The sequence below is a fragment of the Puma concolor genome, chromosome D3 (assembly GCF_028749965.1).
Source record: "Puma concolor isolate L17-30 chromosome D3, mPumCon1.1.hap2, whole genome shotgun sequence".
Lineage (NCBI taxonomy): Eukaryota > Metazoa > Chordata > Mammalia > Carnivora > Felidae > Puma > Puma concolor.
The window spans coordinates 40,935,594-40,954,272 of record NC_141678.1 but is presented as its reverse complement, the minus strand read 5'-3'; the positions used below and the strand labels follow the sequence as shown (position 1 = coordinate 40,954,272).

At 39.6% G+C, this 18,679-nt stretch overlaps 1 protein-coding gene across 3 annotated transcripts in view; it reads right to left on the bottom strand.

Annotated features, from left to right (window-relative positions):
- MYOM1 (myomesin 1) overlaps positions 1-18,679 on the bottom strand; it is a 155,146-nt gene that overhangs the window by 128,978 nt on the left and 7,489 nt on the right. The window contains exons 1-2 of one of the 3 annotated variants that reach the window (XM_086682559.1): positions 12,156-12,387; positions 6,846-7,171 (exon numbers count right to left, since the gene is read on the bottom strand). In XM_086682559.1, the coding sequence (XP_086538685.1) occupies positions 6,846-7,144 (299 nt within the window). In that variant the 5' untranslated portion in view covers positions 7,145-7,171; positions 12,156-12,387. Of the gene's footprint in view, positions 1-6,845; positions 7,172-12,155; positions 12,388-18,679 lie in introns of those variants that run through there. The other 2 variants (XM_086682557.1, XM_086682558.1) reach the window with 2 other exon arrangements.

Sequence of the window (18,679 nt, the reverse complement as noted above, 5' to 3'; positions counted from 1 at the left end):
TTCAATAATTTTTTGTAATTCATACTCAGCCGCTTGAATCTATAGGTGGACCTAAATCCCCATACAACTATGGTTATTTCAGATGTTTTTCCTATTAAGTACCATGAAAAACACTAACAGTGGAACAATGTACTTCATTGGATCTTGGGGAATGAAGAATAAGGGTATGGTTTTACCATCATTATACTGCCTAAAGAGACTCTCAGAAAATTCATTGTATAACAAATCTACATGGATCTTTTTGCAGCCTCAAAACTATGTGGCTATGGGAGTTGAAAAGCCCTGTGACAAATCTGGTAGAAGTAAGAATTCAGCAAAAGCTAATAAATCCAAAAATATGTTCACCATATCCTTTCTGACTGCCCATCTGCCCTGCCTGGACTACAGCATTGGCCTCCTATCTGGGTGACCTGCTTCTGCTCATGCACCAGTCTGTTCTCCACAGAGCAGCCACAGTGCTCCTGTCACAACTTAAGTCAGATCAAGTCATTTCTGTGCTCAAAACTTTGCCAAGACTCCCTCTAACTCAGAATAAAAAATTCTTACAATGGCCCACAAGGCCATTTGGTTGGCCATGCCCTGTCCATTTCCTTTCTGACATCTTCACGTACTTTCCCCTCATTCCTCTGTTCTCTCAGTGGCCTCGATGCTGTTCCTTGCTGAAAGGCCTTGTAGTGGCTGTTCTCAATGTCTGGTGCACCTTTCCGCCAGACAATTCCCTCTGCTACTTCACATCTTTGTTCAGATATCACCTTCCTGAGGAGGTCTGACTACTCTACTTAAAATTCCAACCTGCACCCCCACCCCACATACTGATGTGTCTTAGCCTACTCGATTTTTTTATTACTTCCATAACATCTATTACCTTCTAGAGTGATATAAAATTCAAGGCCCTTTTGATTATACTTCTTGTTTATGGCCTGTCTCTCCATGCTAGAACATATCCTCCATGAGGGCAGGAATCTTTGTCAGTTTTGTTCAGCAATCTATCCCAAGCACCTAGAGCAGTGCTTAGCACACAGGAGGCATTCAATAAATAGTTAGTGAATGAATGGACAATACTTAAACCTCAGTGACTGTCCCCGTGTGCTATTACATCAAGTACCTTATGTGATTATTTCTTTTAGACTTCCCAACATGAGGGATAAACATTTTCCCCATTTTACAGATGAAGAAACTGAAAGGTTAACTAGGTTATCTGAAGTCACAAGTCTAACTCCAAGTAAGCACAGCCTGTTTGACCCCAAAGACTATCCCCTTTGCATTATAACATCTGGAAATGAATATGTAGAAAATGGATACTAATCTGATGCCAGCAGCTGAGGCCAAGACACAGAAATGTCCACAGGCAGTAGATTTCTTTGGTAACATCTTTTGAAACCACCCTACGGTGGGAAATAGAGCAGGTTTTCAGGTCCCCCTCTGTCCTGCTGTAATCAAACCTGCCAATAAAAGACAGAGGCTTCTGTGTTCAGTGGTCTCTATTTTGAACATTGGTATCTTCTGTCTGAATTGGAATTGTTTTGAGCATTAGCATATTCTTTGCAAACTATAGTAGTTTCAAAAGAGGTTATTACTTGGGTAACCACCAAGGGTAGTTTATCAATGTGACATGAGTGTAGTTAAGGGCATAATTTAAAGTTAGGCAGAGGTGTGCCTGGGTGGCCTAGCTGGTTAAATGCCATACTTCAGTTCAGGTCATCATCTCACAGTTCATGAGTTTGAGCCCCACATAGGGCTCTGTGCTGACAGCTCAGAGCCTGGAGCCTTCTTCGGATTCTGTCTCCCTTTCTCCCTGCCCCTTCCCCCACCCTCTCTCTTTCGCTCTCTCTCTCTCTCTCTCAAAAATAAATAAATATTTAAAAATTTTTAAAAAAACAACAAAATTAAAAAAAATAAAGTTAGGCAGAATATCCCAGACAAGTTACTCATGCCTCAGTTTTCTCGTCCCCACACTAGTGTCTTCTACAGTCCCTTGTGAGTCACTATGTCTGATTCTAAGTGACAAGTTAAAGAGTCTGTGAGGTTTCAAGTTTGGCATTCATGAATGCTCCTGGATCGATTGTTCCCTATTCTGAATCTTGTTATTGTGGTGCTCAATGGCTTTTCTAGTAGGAGGGCAAATAAAAGGAAACATAATGAAAAACTATATATTGCTGCTTCAAGAAAAATCTGGTGGCTATGAGGTGAAGGGGAGTTGGCTGATCATAACTGTCACTGGGTACTCATGGAAAGGGTGGGGGGCTTGGGGTACGATGGGGGTTAAAATCATTATTCTACCATTTCTTAGTGCAAGGGAGAAAATTTATTTAGTCTACTTGGGCTCTAATTTTCTCATTTTTATTTTTTAATGTTTATTTATTTTGGCAGAGAGAGAGACAGAGAAGAGAGCACAGGTGGGGCAGAGAGGGAGAGAGGGAGGGAAAGAATCCCAAGCAGGCTCTGCACTCTCAGCACAGAGCCTCACGAACTGTGAGATCATGACCTGAGCCAAAAGCAAGAGACCCATGTTCAACTGAGCCACCCGGGCACCCCAAATTTTCTCATTTTAAAAAAGAGAATAATAATTTCTACTTCTCAGGGTTACTGTAAAGATACAGTAGTATAGAGGATACTGTGCTGAATTGCATCATATGGGTTGAATTTCAACTGTTCAGAATCAAGAAATTCAATATCTACCATTACCACAGGGTTGAGGGACAACTCTAAATCCCTCCATCATCCTAGAACTATGCTGTGTTGTCTCTGCTTTTTGAAAGTTATTCATTCCTACCAAGTGTAACAAAATATTTATTATTTCCATCTTAATGTGTGATCCAGCTTACTGAAAAGAAAGTTACCATGATTTCCATAATATCACACTCCCTATAAACATCTGCCTTAATTCATCCTAACTTCGTATAATATTGGTATTGGGAAAGGGACCCTCAGGCCACACACTGGGTTGTCTGATGCTTATATTCACACTTTCTACTGCAGTGGTTCTGACCTTTGTTGGGTCACAGTGTTCTCTGGGAATCTGATAAAAACTACAGTCTTTCTCAGCAAAAACAAATTCTCAACTGTGCCTAATTTTGCACATAATTTCAGATCAACCAAGACCCTGTTGAAATCTATTCAAGGATAGAAGTTAAGAACTCTTGCCGAATGGTAGTTGTAAGTACCATTTCTCCTTTAATCACTGATAGTATTTGTGGATTATTTGCATGAAACAATAATCTTGTCTCACTTTGTCTTCCTGAATTACTTTAATTTAGGGGTTTTTTTTCACTGTGACTAAGAATAAAGGCATTTATAATAAGTGTTCCAGGATTTATTTTATAACCCTTGGCTTACAATTCAATTGGTAACTGATCTGTGCTTATAACCACATTGACGCTGAACGAGCCATTGTTCCTAAGATTTACTGAGGTCAGCCAAGCCCTGAGCACATATCAGTCTCCATAGTTTCCATTTTACCACTGGACATCTAATAACAAAGCAGAGGGTAAAAATAGATCAAGCCTAGTGTTTACATACATTCCACAGAATTGCATTTATAACGCTAAGGATTTTAATCAACAACACTGTCACAATCCAAAGAGAGATATTTCATTTAGCGGGGAAAAGTTGCTCCTCCATTTTGAGAGAACGAAAATACAACCTAAAGGAATTATGAAGATTCTGAAATGTTCAAAGAATATTATTTGCACCTGTTAGCTCTAGGTCTAAAAAAAGAAAAACTAAAATAACCCCAGGATTAGGTTGGCTTTCTTTTCCTTTACATTGCATTACATAAAGGGAAAAATATTGGTGTTTTCTTCCCTCTCTTGTTTCTGGGTCAACATTTCTAGGTTAGTATATTTCTACCAAGAGTCTGAGTTCTTCAACATTAAAGCCATTAATGAATACCTACCTACCTTCCTGCCTACATAAAATACAGACATAGTAAGAAAGAACACGATGTGAAGTTGAGTATAGGAAAATAATTACAGTTCCATTTCCTATAGAAAGCTTATTATGTGAGGCTTTTAAAGCTGAAATGGCTACGTGTTCCAAAGATAGCACAGAGCAATTTTTTTCTGAATAAAATACAAAAATGCTCAAAGTTCAATTACTAATGTTTAATATAATATATCCAATTATAAATAAATATGAATAGGGGTGCCTGGGTGGCTCAGTCAGTTGAGCGTCCGACTTCGGCTCATGTCATGATCTCAGTTTGTGAGTTCGAGCCCTGCATCGGGCTCTGTGCTGACAGCTCTGAGCCTGGAGCCTGTTTTGGATTCTGTGTCTTCCTCTCTCTCTGCCCCTCCCCTGCTCATGTTCTCTCAAAAATAAATAAACTTAAAAAAAATTGTAATACAAATGCAGAAAACTCTATAGATTCTATAGCCTTGGGGAAAGGAAATAAATACACAAGCAGTGACATTAACAACTATACAATAATGAAAATACCCATCTTCTACCTCTTCTATAGACTCAGCACAGTCTTGGAAAATGGATATTTAAAATGTAATCCTCCTCTATTACAAGACAGCTGCTTTCCTAAATGAGGTTCTTAATGTTCTATGGAACATTCTTCAGAACAAAATGATGCTGCCACATACACATGGTGTTAATTCCCCCCAGCTTTCCTTTGGAAGGCAGTTCATCTGAAGCAAGTGCTAAAAGAAATGAATTCACCTTAGCGACAATATTTCCATATTTACAGCCAACACAAAGTCCTTCTGAATATCCCATGAAAGTGAGATGGCAAGATGATCCTGTTCCATTTTAAATGGAATTTCATAACGTTGCCATCATATATCCTAGGTAAGCCCCAGCAGACTCTGGCTCTGTTACTGAACAGAGCAGAAACTCCCAGGAGGTCCCTGCTCGTGCCCAAGAAACAACAGCTGTAGATCAGGTGCTGCTTAAACCCACTGGGGATTCATTCAGGAATTTCTTCCTTCAGAAATCATCCTCATTTTGACTCATACAAACCACTGTGTTATTTCCTTAATAATACCTTTAAGTCCCAGAAATAAACACTTTTCTAGTTGTCCTAACAGATATTTTGTGGACTTAAATTTTGTAAAACTTAAAATTATATTATTATGTTTATAACAAAAGAATGCAACTATGCCAGATGCTTTGGAGGGGATTCAAGGCAGCAAGTGGTTATTTACCACATAGTCCAAAAATGTCTATGTTTTCAAGTTCAGCAACTTCTTCTGTGGACTATAGATAGATTTTTTTTTAATATTTTTTTAACATTTATTTATTTTTGAGAGACTGAGAGAGACAGAGTGTGAGTGGGGGAGGGTCAGAGAGAAGGTGACACAGAATCCGAAGCAGGCTCCAGGCTCCAGGCTCGTGCCTCTCAAAATAAAGGCTCCAGGCTCCAGAGCTGTCAGCACACAGCCCTACGTGGGGCTCAAACCCACAAACCACAAGATCATGACCTGAGCTGAAGTTGGACACTTAACTGACTGGGCCACCCAAATGCCTCAGGATTTTTAATAAAATTACATAAATCTTGCAAGTGTTTTTTTGATTCCCATGAAACATTTCATTCTGGATATCAAGAAAATAAAAACTGGCTTGGGCTGAGAAAGTAAGCATCTGCCCAGCATTCATCAGGCTAGAACAAAAGACACAGAAGCCAATTGCAAAGTTCACAGGAAACATTTCTCCAAGGGATACTGCTGCTGTAAAAGGTTGTGGTAACCTCCTTCTTTGTGTGACTACAGATCACTGAGAAAACTTTCTTCTCTAATATCAAAGATTATCAGTAAGTTTGCCGTTTGAAATTTTATCAGTGAGAATGAGACAATGTACTCTTACCTGGATGACCCCAGTCACTGTTGACACGAAGAAGCAGCCTCAGTTCCCAACCCTGGGGCTGAGCTCCCACATTAAGGGTTTCTGGATACAACAATCCTCATTTATCTCAACTTCACTGTTTCCAGTAGAAACAGGACCCTGGGTTCACTTTGCAAACCAAACCTGCATGTAAACTCCACTCTTCCTAGAATGCTATAGTAACTCTCTTTCCCTCTGTGGCGTGGTCTCCCTCATTGCAATGGGTTGATCAATCTACTTTGATCAGAATACAGATTTATTCCTGGTATTCTTAAGCTGACTGAGATAAGGGCCTAGTTTTATAAAATGTTCTAGCTGGGGTGCCTCTGTGGCTCAGTCGGTTGAGCGTCTGACTTCAGCTCAGGTCATGATCTCACATTCGATGAGTTCGAGCCCTGCGTCGGACTCTGTGCTGACAGCTCAGAGCCTGGGGCCTGCTTCAGATTCTGTGTCTCCCTCTCTCTCTGCCCCTCCCCTGATCATGCTCTGTCTCTCTCTGTCTCAAAAATAAATAAAAACATAACGTGTTCTAGCTAAAGAAAATATCTGCTGCCTGAACAATAGCTCAGAATTGGTTCTCAGATATTGAAAAAGTAGAACACATCTCTGCTGTAGTTTGGGCGCCTGTGACCTGTGAATTTTAAATTCTATACTGGCTTCTCATCTAAGTAGAAACATTCTGAGGGCCAGGAAACCTGCTGTGAGTGTTGAAATGATATTTTCTGGCTCTGCTGCTGCTGAATGTTGAAATCAATCTGTGGCAAAACTTCTCTGCTTCTAGCAATATCACAGTTGGCAATGCAAGCAAGGCACGCCAGTGTGATTATAAAGTGTGAAATTCAAAGAGAATGTAAAGGGAAACAGGTAGACAGAAGTCCCAGGTCTCCCAAACACATGGCCTCACTCCACACCTGGTTTAAATGTAGGGCTACCAGATTAAAAAGAAAGGGAAATGATGTAGGAGGGTTATTCAGAGAATGTGCCTTTGCCCTAAGGTTGGAAGGCAGCTTTTGACATACCCATGGGAGTAGCCATAATCATAGGCTGAGGCTGTCTTCCGACTGGCTGCAGATGCATGGGTGGACGCAGTGGCCCGAGAGGCCTGCTGCTGGTACGAGGCAGCAGACGCCTGGCTGAAGGCCTCAGATTCCTGGCGGTGTGCGGCAGAGGACCGGCTGCTGTAGGCCGTGGAGCCGTGGGTGTAGATGGCAGAACTTTTCTTCTCCTGCTGGTAGTGGCTCATGGTGGTGCGAAGGTCCTTATTGCGGTAGCTGCTGTCATAGTGCTGGTGGAGCTTCTGATAAAATGGCAAAGACATCGTGTGCTCCGGAGGAAACCAGGTAACCTATAAGAAAGTAGCAAATTTTGAGTGAATTATTAAGTAACAAGTGGGCACCTGGGTGGCTCAGTCAGTTAAGTGTTCAATTCTTCTTTTTTCTTTTTTAATGTTTATTTATTTATTTTTGAGGGGGTGGGGGTAGGGGCAGAGAGAGAAGGAGAGAGAGAATCCTAAGCAAGCTCTGCACTGTCAGCACAGAACCCAATGTGGGGCTTGACCTCACAAATTCTGAGATCACCACCTGAGCCAAAACCAAGAGTCGGATGCTCAATTGACTGAGCCACCCAGGCACCCCTAAGTTTCCAATTCTTGATTTCGGTTCAGGTCATGATCTCACGGTTTCGTGAGTTCGAGCCCCATGTCAGGCTCTGTGCTGACTGTGCAGGGCCTGCTTGGGATTCTCTGTCTCCCTCTCTCTCTCTGCCCCTCCCCTACTTGCTCTCTCTCTCCCTCTCTCTCAACATAAAAAAAAAAGAAAAAGAAAAACAAAAGAAAGAAAGAAACAAGTCATCTAAACCAATATGCAAAAGTTAATACTCTTATCTTTTCCAAAGAGCAAATGGAAAATGATGTGAAGGTTAGCTTAACTGGTTACTCAGCAAACTTTCTACTTCATGGCCCACTTAAGCCCCCTCCTGCCATTAGGTCTTCTAATAGTGCAGGTTTCTTTTTGTTTGTTTGTTTTAATATCTAGGAGGTCTTTACAAAATTTCCCTACTCTGGCTATTTGCTTTTTCCTCAGGCCTTTCATAATATGTATTTCTAATTTTCTGGCATTTCATTCTGATGGGGGCTTCTACTGGGAGAATATGTAATGAGGAGAGCCTGTGTATAGTCAACATGGTTTTCATTCAACAAATAATTACTGAGCACTTACTATGAGCCTGGTTCTGTTCCAGCACAAGAAATACACAGATGAACAAAACAAACAAAATCGCTGCTCTGATAACTTTATATAGGACCTTATATTCTATAGCAGGAGATAGCCAATAGAGAAAATAACTAAAATGTAAGGTAAACAGAATGTGTTAAATGCTACAGTCAAAAACAAGGGGGAAGGGGCGCCTGGGTGGCTCAGTTGGTTAAGCGGCCGACTTCAGCTCAGGTCATGATCTCGCGGTCTGTGAGGGCTGTGAGTTCAAGCCCCGCGTCGGGCTCTGTGCTGACAGCTCAGAGCCTGGAGCCTGTTTCAGATTCTGTGTCTCCCTCTCTCTGACCCTCCCCCGTTCATGCTCTGTCTCTCTCTGTCTCAAAAATAAATAAATGTTATAAAAAAAAAAAAAAAACAAGGGGGAAAAAAACAAAGAGTTGGGATGCAATTTTAGACAGCCTCATTAGGGATAGCTTCTGAGCATGAGAGTGACATCTGAGCATGAGAATATCAGAGGAAGAGTGTTTTAGATGGAAGACCATTGCAAAGACACGAGGGTGTGAGCGTGCCTGTTGTACTCCAGGAGTAGCAAATGGCAGTGAAGCTGCAAGGAGTGAGCAGGGTGCAAAGAGAGGTATAGGAGAGGATATGTTGGGGGTGGGGTGGGAGGGTAGACAGCGTAGGGCCCGAGAAGTGACTGCAAAGACTTTGTCTTTTACTCTGAAAGGGCAGAAAAACCATCAAAAGGTTACAAGCTGAGACTCATTGTGGCTGATATATAAATGATAGACTACTGAGAGACAAGAAGGAAAGCCAGGAGACCAATCAGAAGGCTGTTATGGGGGTGTCTGCCTGGCTCAGTTGGTGGACTCTTCATCTTGGGGTTGTGGGTTCAAGCCCCACATTGGGTGGAGAGATTACTTAAAAATAAAACTTTTAAAAAAATAAAAATAATTTTTAAAAAAAGAAGGCTGTTATGAGCTACATTGTATTCCCCCAGATTCATATGTTGTTGAAGTCCCAACCACCAGTACTTCAGTATGTACATTTGGAGATAGGGTCGTTACAGAGGAAATGAGGTTAAAATGAGATCATTGGGATGGGCCCTCAGTCAATATGACTGGTGTCTCTGTAAGAAGAGAAAGTTAGGACACAGACGTGTACATATACCGAGGAAGACTCTGTGAAGAGGGATAAGAAGATCATCTATAAGGGGGGCCTCAAAACACAACAACTCTGCCCACACCTTGATCTCAGATTTCTAGCCTCCAGAATTGTGACAAGATACATTTCTGTTGTTTAAGCCACCCAGTCTATGGTACCTTGTTAGGGCAGCCCTAGCAAGTGAATACAAAGGCCACTGCAATAGCCCAGGCTAGACATGAAGATGGTGGCAGTGGAAGTGTGAAAAGTGATCAGACTCTGCACGTGTTTTGAAGATGGAACCAACAGCATTTGCTGAAAGTTCTGAATTAGGGTGTGAAACAAAGAGGAGTGAGAGACGATGCTGAGGTTTTTGCCTGAGTGACTGGAAGAATGAAGTTGTTGACTGAGATGGGCAGGAGTGTCATAAAGCACAGTTAGGGATGGAAGTACAGGAGATGGGTTTGAGATATACTACAACTGAGATACCTGCTAGATATCCAAGTGGAGATGTTAAGGTAGACACATGACTTTGGGCCACGGGGTAAAGGTCCAGGATGGACACCTACCTTTGGGAATCAGCAACATATGGATGGTATGCACAGCCAAAAAAATAGATCAGAATGATTATAAATGGAAAAAGAAGTTCTAGGACTGAACCTTGGAGTTTGCTTATATGATTGACCCTTGAACAATGGCAGGGGTTAGAAGTGGCAACCTCTGCCCACACCCAGACAGTGGAAAATCCACATATAAACTTTGACCCCCCCCAAACTTTACTAATAGCCAACTGTTGACTAGAAGCCTTACTGATAATATACACAGTAGATAAACACATATTTTGCACATTATATGTATTATATACTGTATTATTACAATAAAGTCAGATAAAAGAAAATATTGAGGAATCAAAAAGAAAATAGATTTACAGTACTATACTATATTTATCAAAAAAATGTTGTGTATAAGAGGGGCCATGCAGTTAAAACCCATTTTATTTAAGGGTCAACTGTATTATCCTGTAATGAGCTCTCTCAAATCCCATGAACACTTGAAAAAGGTATAGTGTCAAACCAGACAATTTGCTCCATTAAGAATATGAAGGCTTCTAGTCTTCTTACATAAAGAAGTAAGAAAGTCAGCCATCAGTGTAGAAGGTTACACTGTGAACTTCAGCTAACAGTTCAACTGACAGTCAAAGATAAGTCTGTGTAGCAGAGAAAGGGGAGGCTTCACATTGTATGAGTTTTCTTGAATGCTGTGTCCACTGACAGGAGTTGTATCAGTCACACTGACAACGTTGGAGGAAATAATAGTTTTATAGGAGTCCCTCCACCCATTTTCAATACTTTTGTGCATGTTCTGAAATGTGATTTGTAAATTTTACAAGTAAAAGTCATTGTGAGGTAATCAGTTTTTTCCAAATCTCTTTTTTGATTATTTTAAATGAGGAATGAATTCTTCTAAAGCTGCCATATTTTTTGTCAGGGTTAAATCAACTTTTTATTTAGACTCTTTTGTAAGTCAGCATGCATTCCCTAGGGAAGAAAATCCAGCAAACTCCACTCCAGAAATATTTATCTTGGGGCTCATGGAAGATATCAGTCTACATGGCATTTCCCAAGAGGAAAAAAATAGCTACTAGCAAGCAACTTTGCTTCGACCCTTAAATAGATTGCTATCTTCTGTTCTAAAACATACAGAATAATTACCATATGTAATGAATAATTATTAGATAAATTTTGATTTAAAAAGAATTAGAATATATTAATACAGAAATATGTTAGGCAGTTATAAAGATAATAGATAAGTTTCTTTAATGATGCATACTACATTGCACATGGCAAAGGTTGTTTAAAAGATGTCCAAACAAATGAATGACCTTCCTATGTATTAAGTTATAAGACAAGTTCATATAAGCTCACGTGACTTGAAATGCTTACATTTTCACAAAGTAAAATCTTTAAATATTTTGCCCCAATTCTATTTTGTACTTCTTTATTTCTATTTTGCCCCAATTCTATTTTCTACTCTCTTTATTTCTATTTTGCCCTCAGTAGATTTATTTTTAATAGTACTTAACATTGCAGGCACATCCATAATGTATGACAAGTAAACAGGGTCTGGCTTGTAGTCGTCAGAGCTGGTTGCCTCTGCTCTGACCTCTGGAACGAAGGTACAACTACCTTCGCTTCAAGTAAGTGAGGATTATCCCCAACACGTGACAGCTAGAGTATGTGGGGAGGAAAGATGGTTAAGACTGGCATTTTCTTTCTGAATATAATTTGGGAATTTGGGGAGAAATACTGATTACAAAATTATAATCCTGAGATGATACTTTTGTGCAAGCGTTAGAGGCCCAAAGCTGATTAGAATCATTCACAGAAAGTGTGAACTTTAGGATCATCATGTGGGGATCTGTGTTGCTACTGAACTATGACTTAACCATTTTTGGGTCAGAAATATCATAATGCACTCTTACATTTGTCCACATGGCATTGACATAACAAAATCACTGAATTCGAAACTAGGGACTTCTGAGTGAATTTACCTCCTCTTGGTCTAATTTGTAATCAGGGAATATTGTAGGCATGTGGAAAACAGAAAACATATTACTTGCTGTCATCTCATCCATTCCAGATTCCAACCAAACCACAGAACTATAACTTGGAAAGAGTACTTGGACTCACACTTACAGTTCCACCTGAGACAGATCTTATCTCCTTATAGTTCCAGGAACAGTAGCTTAACTTAAAAAGAACAGTGTGATGTGAGAGAATAGCTGTGCCAGCAGAAACTGGCACCCTGCTGCTTTTGTCTTCCCGCCCAGGGGCTCCACTTTCCTATTTCTCTGCTATTCTGACAGCTCTTTGAACAAACCACTGAACTCACAAGACAGAAAGAAACCACATGCATGCAATGCTGTTAAGCACCTAAAATATCAAGTGCATTCTTCTGCCTCAGTGTCACACTTACCAGTTTGCAAAGGAGCGATGGTGGTGCACAAATGCTCCGAGGTGGCTGTGGAGCTGGACGAGAGAATGAAAAGCCCACGGAGGATGAATCCCAAAGAAAACGTGAAGAGGCAGGCCTAAAGACAGGACCCTGGGGACCAGTTCAAAAATAATGCATGTGGTCAGGCTGTAGAATGTCAGAGCCACACAGCCAGCCTTTTATGGCCAAGAAGGCAGACAAATATAGCAGCAAGTGGATGGGGCGGGTAGTCCTAACCAAGAGGAGGAGAGAGGCACTGGCAGGTAGCTGCCTCAGTCACGTACTTACATTAATGCCAGTCAATGGGTCTGTCCTGATTTCACCAAATGCAGGATTTTTATGAGGCTAGAAGAGCTATTTTCAATATGTCTTTTATGGCTGGATATTTAAAAGTGTAATGGAAAAAGGAGTTTGTGTTGTGAACTAAAAATAGGTGTGGTAATCTGATTCCCAAAATGGACTTCATGGAATTTTAATGCCAAGATATGGTTCTGGGTGTGCTGTTCGTAACACATGTACAGTACATTTAAAAGGCACAAGGTTTAAAAAGAACTTGAGGCTAACTAAAGGCAAAACACGTAAAAAATGGGTCCCATGTGGTGGCAACTTTGGCCTGACAATACACAGTCACTATTTCTCTCATGCTTCAAAGTCACAGCTTCAGGCTTGAGTATTTGAATCCCTTTTTTCACTAATTAAAGCCTTTGAGAAGCAACACGTTTTTCTCTTTGCCAAAGTCACAGTAGGGTCAGTTTATCTAACCAGAGATTCTTTGTTTTTCACACTATGTAACAAATTAACAGGTGGGAGAATCTGGTGGATAGAGTCTACATTTTGGATTCAGACTAGAGCTAGATTCCTGACCATCGATTCAACCTCAAGCAATTTATTTCTCCTTCCTAAGCTTCATTTTCCTTCTCTACAAAATATATCCAAATTATGAGAATGCCGTAGAGATTCAATGAGATAATGCATTTAACCCAGTGATTACCACGTAACAGTAAACATCAACTATTATTACTGATAGAAATAATTTGAGAGCTCATTGTTCATATTATATGTACTGAACTGGTTAAGCTCCAACATGATATTACAGTGATATCACCTCAAGTGAATACAGATCACTTGTAACTATAAAATATTAAACAGACCTAATATTGTAGTCTATAATTACTTTCTTGATGATAATTACAGTTAACACTGAGACCCTGTGATAGGCACTTTATATATAGGACCTCATTTAATTCTCATAATTTCCTGCAAGCGAGGTATAATCAGCTTTACTATATAGCCAAGGAAATCAAGGTTTTGAAGGCAAAGTCATTTACCAAAGATCACCCAGCTAGTAAATGACAAATGCAATTCATTTAATCCATATTTGGACTCCAAATCCCAGCACTTCTTGCCATGCATTGATGTATCCTCTAGTGACACTTCGTTTACAAGAAACTAGGTATTCTGTGAGTCTCTCTTACATTATGCTCTGCTTCTGAGCTATCCAAAGTATGTAAAAGAATGCATTCCATTTAGTCCTGATGCTGTTTCCTGGTAAAATTTAACTTGGCATTTCTTCGTCAACATATACCTCCTGTCAGTGTGCATTTGAGCTATTTGGAATCCATATGAGAGTTTTCCAAGTTTCATGTTCCCCAAGCATCCATTTGTTCTCTAAACACCCAATATAGAATGGTAGTGGTTCTGATTTTTATCCCCCAGGCATCAGAATGGTTCCCAGTAGGCTGTTTCTGTAGACAACATGTTTCAAATCTTCTCAAAACAGGAGGGAGAAAAATAAACAAAAATAAAATATATAAATCATAATACTAGATGATATTTAATGACCATTTGCTATATGTCAGGCATTAATGCTAACTGCTTTACAGTATCTTATTTGAACACTGCATATACATAAAAACATTTTATGGATTATGAAGTTGAGATTTAGAGAGGTTAATATTCTTTTTTTTTAATGTTTTTAATGTTTATTTTTTGAGAGAGAGAGAGAGAGAGACAGAGCACAAGTGGGGGAGGGGCAGACAGGGAGACACAGAATTCGAAGCAAGCTTGGGGCTCTGAGCTGTCAGCACAGAGCTTGACACAGGGCTTGAACCCACAGACTGTGAGACCCTGACCTGAGCCAAAGTCAGACGCTCAACGGACTAAGCCACCCAGGCACCCCACCAAGAGGCTAATATTCTTAATATCACATAACTAGAATGTGACAGAGGATTTAAACTCAGTTCTGTTCTATACAGAGAGTAGTCTCCAAATTTCATACTATACTGCCTTTCAACAATTTAACTGTGTGTGTGTGTGTGTGTGTGTGTGTGTGTGTGTGTGTGTGTGTGTGTAGATAGAGCCATATGCCAATAATGTCCATCAGAAGGAAGACCTGTTACTAAAGAATTTGTTATATTTCCTGTGCAACAAGTATTTATTAGATCAAGATATACTGGCTACAAAATCAATACCTTAAAATATTTACAGAATTTTGATCCCAGTTAAAAATACAAAATTAGAGAAGTCCACACATACTTGTGGAAAACTAAAATATTATCATTTATACACTGACACTCAAGATCCCAGTGAAAGCCAAATAGTTTATTTCAAACAAATATATAGGATTTGACAAAACAGCATGAGCTAGAATCAACTTAGTTTACCAAGTGATCTTTCTGCTATAGCATCATCTGGATTCACCCTTTCCTGACAACATATTTATTTAAAATACAGCTATCCAGGAGCGCCTGGATGGCTCAGTCAGTTAAGCATCCGACTCTTGATTTCAGCTCAGATCATGATCTCACAGCTGGTGAGCTTGAGCCCTGCATCAAGCTCTGCACTGACAGTGTGGACTGCTTGGAATTCTCCCCCCCCCCCCCCCAATCTCTCTCTCTCAAAACAAACATGAAAAAATAACATATAGCTATCCAAATTACATACATACTACATAATTAAACTAAAATTAAAGAAGAAAAATTTAGCTGGTCTCATAAAACTCAATTATTGTGATTCAATCATGATTCCCTTATAGATGAAAAATCATCTTGTCAATTACTCTGATATAATCATAAAGCCCTTATAGATGTGTAATTATTCTGAAAACTTAATGGAATGCTAACCAAGTATTAATTTAAATTTCCTAGGAAACCATCTAATGGAAATGGCTTTTTAAAAAGCATTGAACTATAAAAGTTTGAAAATTTAAAAAAATACTTGCTTCTAGAATTATGGGGTTTTTAAAAGCAATTTTAAAGTAGATATATTCTCTCTTCAAACTGACTTTTAAGAATATTAATATTTTGGGGGCACCTGGCTAGCTCAGTTGGAGAGCATGATCTGGGGGCTGTAAGTTTGAGCCCCATGCTGGGTATAGAGATTACTAAAAGAAATAAATAAATAGTATCAATCTTTTTAATATTGACATTTATTATATAGTATAATTATATAATTTTATGTATATTATTATATATTAATTACATTAATATTTATTAAAAATTAAGGGTGAAATGATGAGTTTAACTAATAGTAGTATATCCTAAAAGCAAAAATAAATAGGGGAACCTGGGTGGCTCAGTCAGTTGAGCGTCCAACTTCAGCTCAGATCATGATCTCACAGTCCATGAAGTCTGTGGGTTCGAGCCCCATGCTGGGCTCTGGGTTGACAGCTCAGAGCCTGGAGCCTACTTCAGATCCTGTGTCTCTCTCTCTCCGACCCTCCCCTGTTTACACTCTGTCTCTCTCTCTCTCAAAAATAAACGTTAAAAAAAATTAAAACAAAAAAAAGAGTCTCTCTTTCCCCTTCCTCTGTCCCTTCCAGCTTGCACTTTCACTCTCTCTCTCTCTCTCAAAAAAAAAAAAAAAAAACAATAAAAAGATAAACCAAAAAAGTAATTAAAATAAATATTATTTAGAAATGAAATGTGAAGGGGTACCTGGGTGGCTCAGTAGGTTGAACCTCTGACTTCAGCTCAGGTCATGGTCTCACTGCTCATGGGTTCGAGCCCCACATTGGGCTCTGTGCTGACAGCTTGGAGCCTGGAGCCTGCTTTCAATTCTGTGTCTCCCTCTCTCCCTGTTCCTCCCCTACTCATGCTCTGTCTCTGTCTCTCAAAAATAAATAAATGTTAAAAAAAAAATTTTTTTTTAAAGAAATGAAATGTGAACAAAACAAAAACTAAATTCCAACTGAAATCAAGAACTTTTTTTAAAGTTGCTAGTTGTAGTTAACAAGTACAATGCATGCACCAACAGTATGGAAAAAGAAAGAGCATGTATTGAAAACCTACTACATCACACACTGTGCCATGACCCAGGATCCAGAGGTGACTTACTCATGTCCCCAAAGTAGCCACTGTGTAGTTGGGTAGACAAAGTCAGGTAGTTACTTAAAAATAATTGTGGTACCATGGCATAAGGTGATATCTGCCATTTTACCCTGTATAATTCACCAACTCTACTCCTACTTCCCTTCTTATGGACCCAAATACTATATAATGAGTATTAAGCATGTTCGCCCTTTGCTCCAGAGGTAGACATTTTCTTTATTATATTGGCTAGTAAGCATGCCTGCCTTTTTCCCCGGAGGGAAACACTCTTTCTATCTTCAAAGGCTATTCATTACACAGACATCCCTGAAAAGATAATCTGGAACAAATGGAAGCCTGGGCCTGCTTGCAAGGTATACAGAAATGATGGACCCATGAAGAACTGCCTCCCAACAACTGACATACATTATTTTTGCAAAAACAATAACTTTTTCTTCTTCTTTTTTGTTTTTAAGTAGACTCCATGCCCAATGTGAGGCCTGAAGTCATGACCCATGATCAAGAGTTGCACACTCCACCAACTAAGCCAGCCAGGCATCCCTCTTATTTGTTTTTTTTAAGTGAGAACCAAGTGAGAACCTAGGGGTGCCTGGGTGACTCAGTCGGTTAAGCCTCTAACTCTTGATTTCAGCTAAGGTCATGATCTCAGGGTCATGAGATTGAGCCCCACGGTGAGCCCCATAATGAACCCCACATCTGGTTCTGTGCTGGGTGTGGAGCCTGCTTGAGAGTCCCTCTCTCCCACTTTCCCTCCCCTGCTCACTCATGTACCATGCACATGCTCTCTCTTAAATAAATGAATGAATGAATGAATGAGAACCAGGCTAAAGAGGGAGAGATCTGAATCTCCAATTTCATTTTATTTTTGACAGTTTCAGAATAGTAAAATTTACATATCACAAAATTCACCCATTTTAAGAGTAAAGTTCACGGGTCGCCTGGGTGGCTCAGTCGGTTAAGCGGCCAACTTCGGCTCAGGTCATGATCTCGCGGTCTGTGAGTTCGAGCCCCGTGTCAGGCTCTGTGCTGACAGCTCAGAGCCTGGAGCCTGTTTCAGATTCTGTGTCTCCCTCTCTCTGACCCTCCCCCGTTCATGCTCTGTCTCTCTCTGTCTCAAAAATAAATAAACGTTAAAAAAAATTAAAAAAAAAAAGTAAAAGTTCAATGAGTTTTAGTAGATTTATATAGATGGGCAACCATCACCAAAATCCATTTTTAAAACACTTCCATCACCAGAAACATTCCCTTATGCCAGTTTGTAGTTAAGCATTGATCCCATCCACAGCCTAGAAAACCACTGACCTGGATTTCTGTCTCTATAGTTTAGCCTTTCCTAGAAATTTCATACAAATGGGATCATATAATATGTAGTCCTTTATGTCTGGTTTTTTTTTTTTTTTCTTAGCAAGATGTTTTTGAGATTCATCCATGTTGTTCCAAGATTTGGCAGCTTGTTTCTTTTTATTGCTGAGAAATATTTCACTGAAAGACATACCATATTTTGCTTACCCATTCATCAATTAATGGACTTCTCATTGTGTCCAGTTTTAGGCTATTGTGAATAATGCTGTCTTGAATTTTTAAATATATTTGTCCTTATATAGTTAGTCACACTTGGTCTCACAGATAACAAGTATCCAAACACTGACCAAAAAAATATTGATATCTAACACTTACATAGTACTTACTATTTTCCCGGTGGTATTATAAATGGTTTGTATGTATTAACTTCTTTATTCCTCAGAACACTGTATGAGGTAGGTGCTATCATTATTATTATACACTTTCACTAGTGAGAAAACTGAGGTACAGAGAAATTCAGTACCTTGCTCAAGTACATACAACTAAAAAGTGTTAGATATTGTGGTGATTATTTTACAATATATGTGATTCAAGTTGTTATGCTGTACATTTAATTTTATTTTATTATTATTTTAAGTAGGCCCCACACCCAACATGGGGCTTTAACTCACACTCTTGAGATCAAGAATTGCACGCTCTACCAACTGACAGCCAGGTGTCCCTATGCTGTGCATTTTAAACTTCTGCATTGCTGAATGTCAATTATATCTCAATAAAACTGGGAGGAAAATGTTAAGAGTGAGGATTCAAATTCAGATAACCCAGGGGCACCTGGTGGTTGAGCATCCAACTCTTGATCTTGGCTCAGGTCATGAT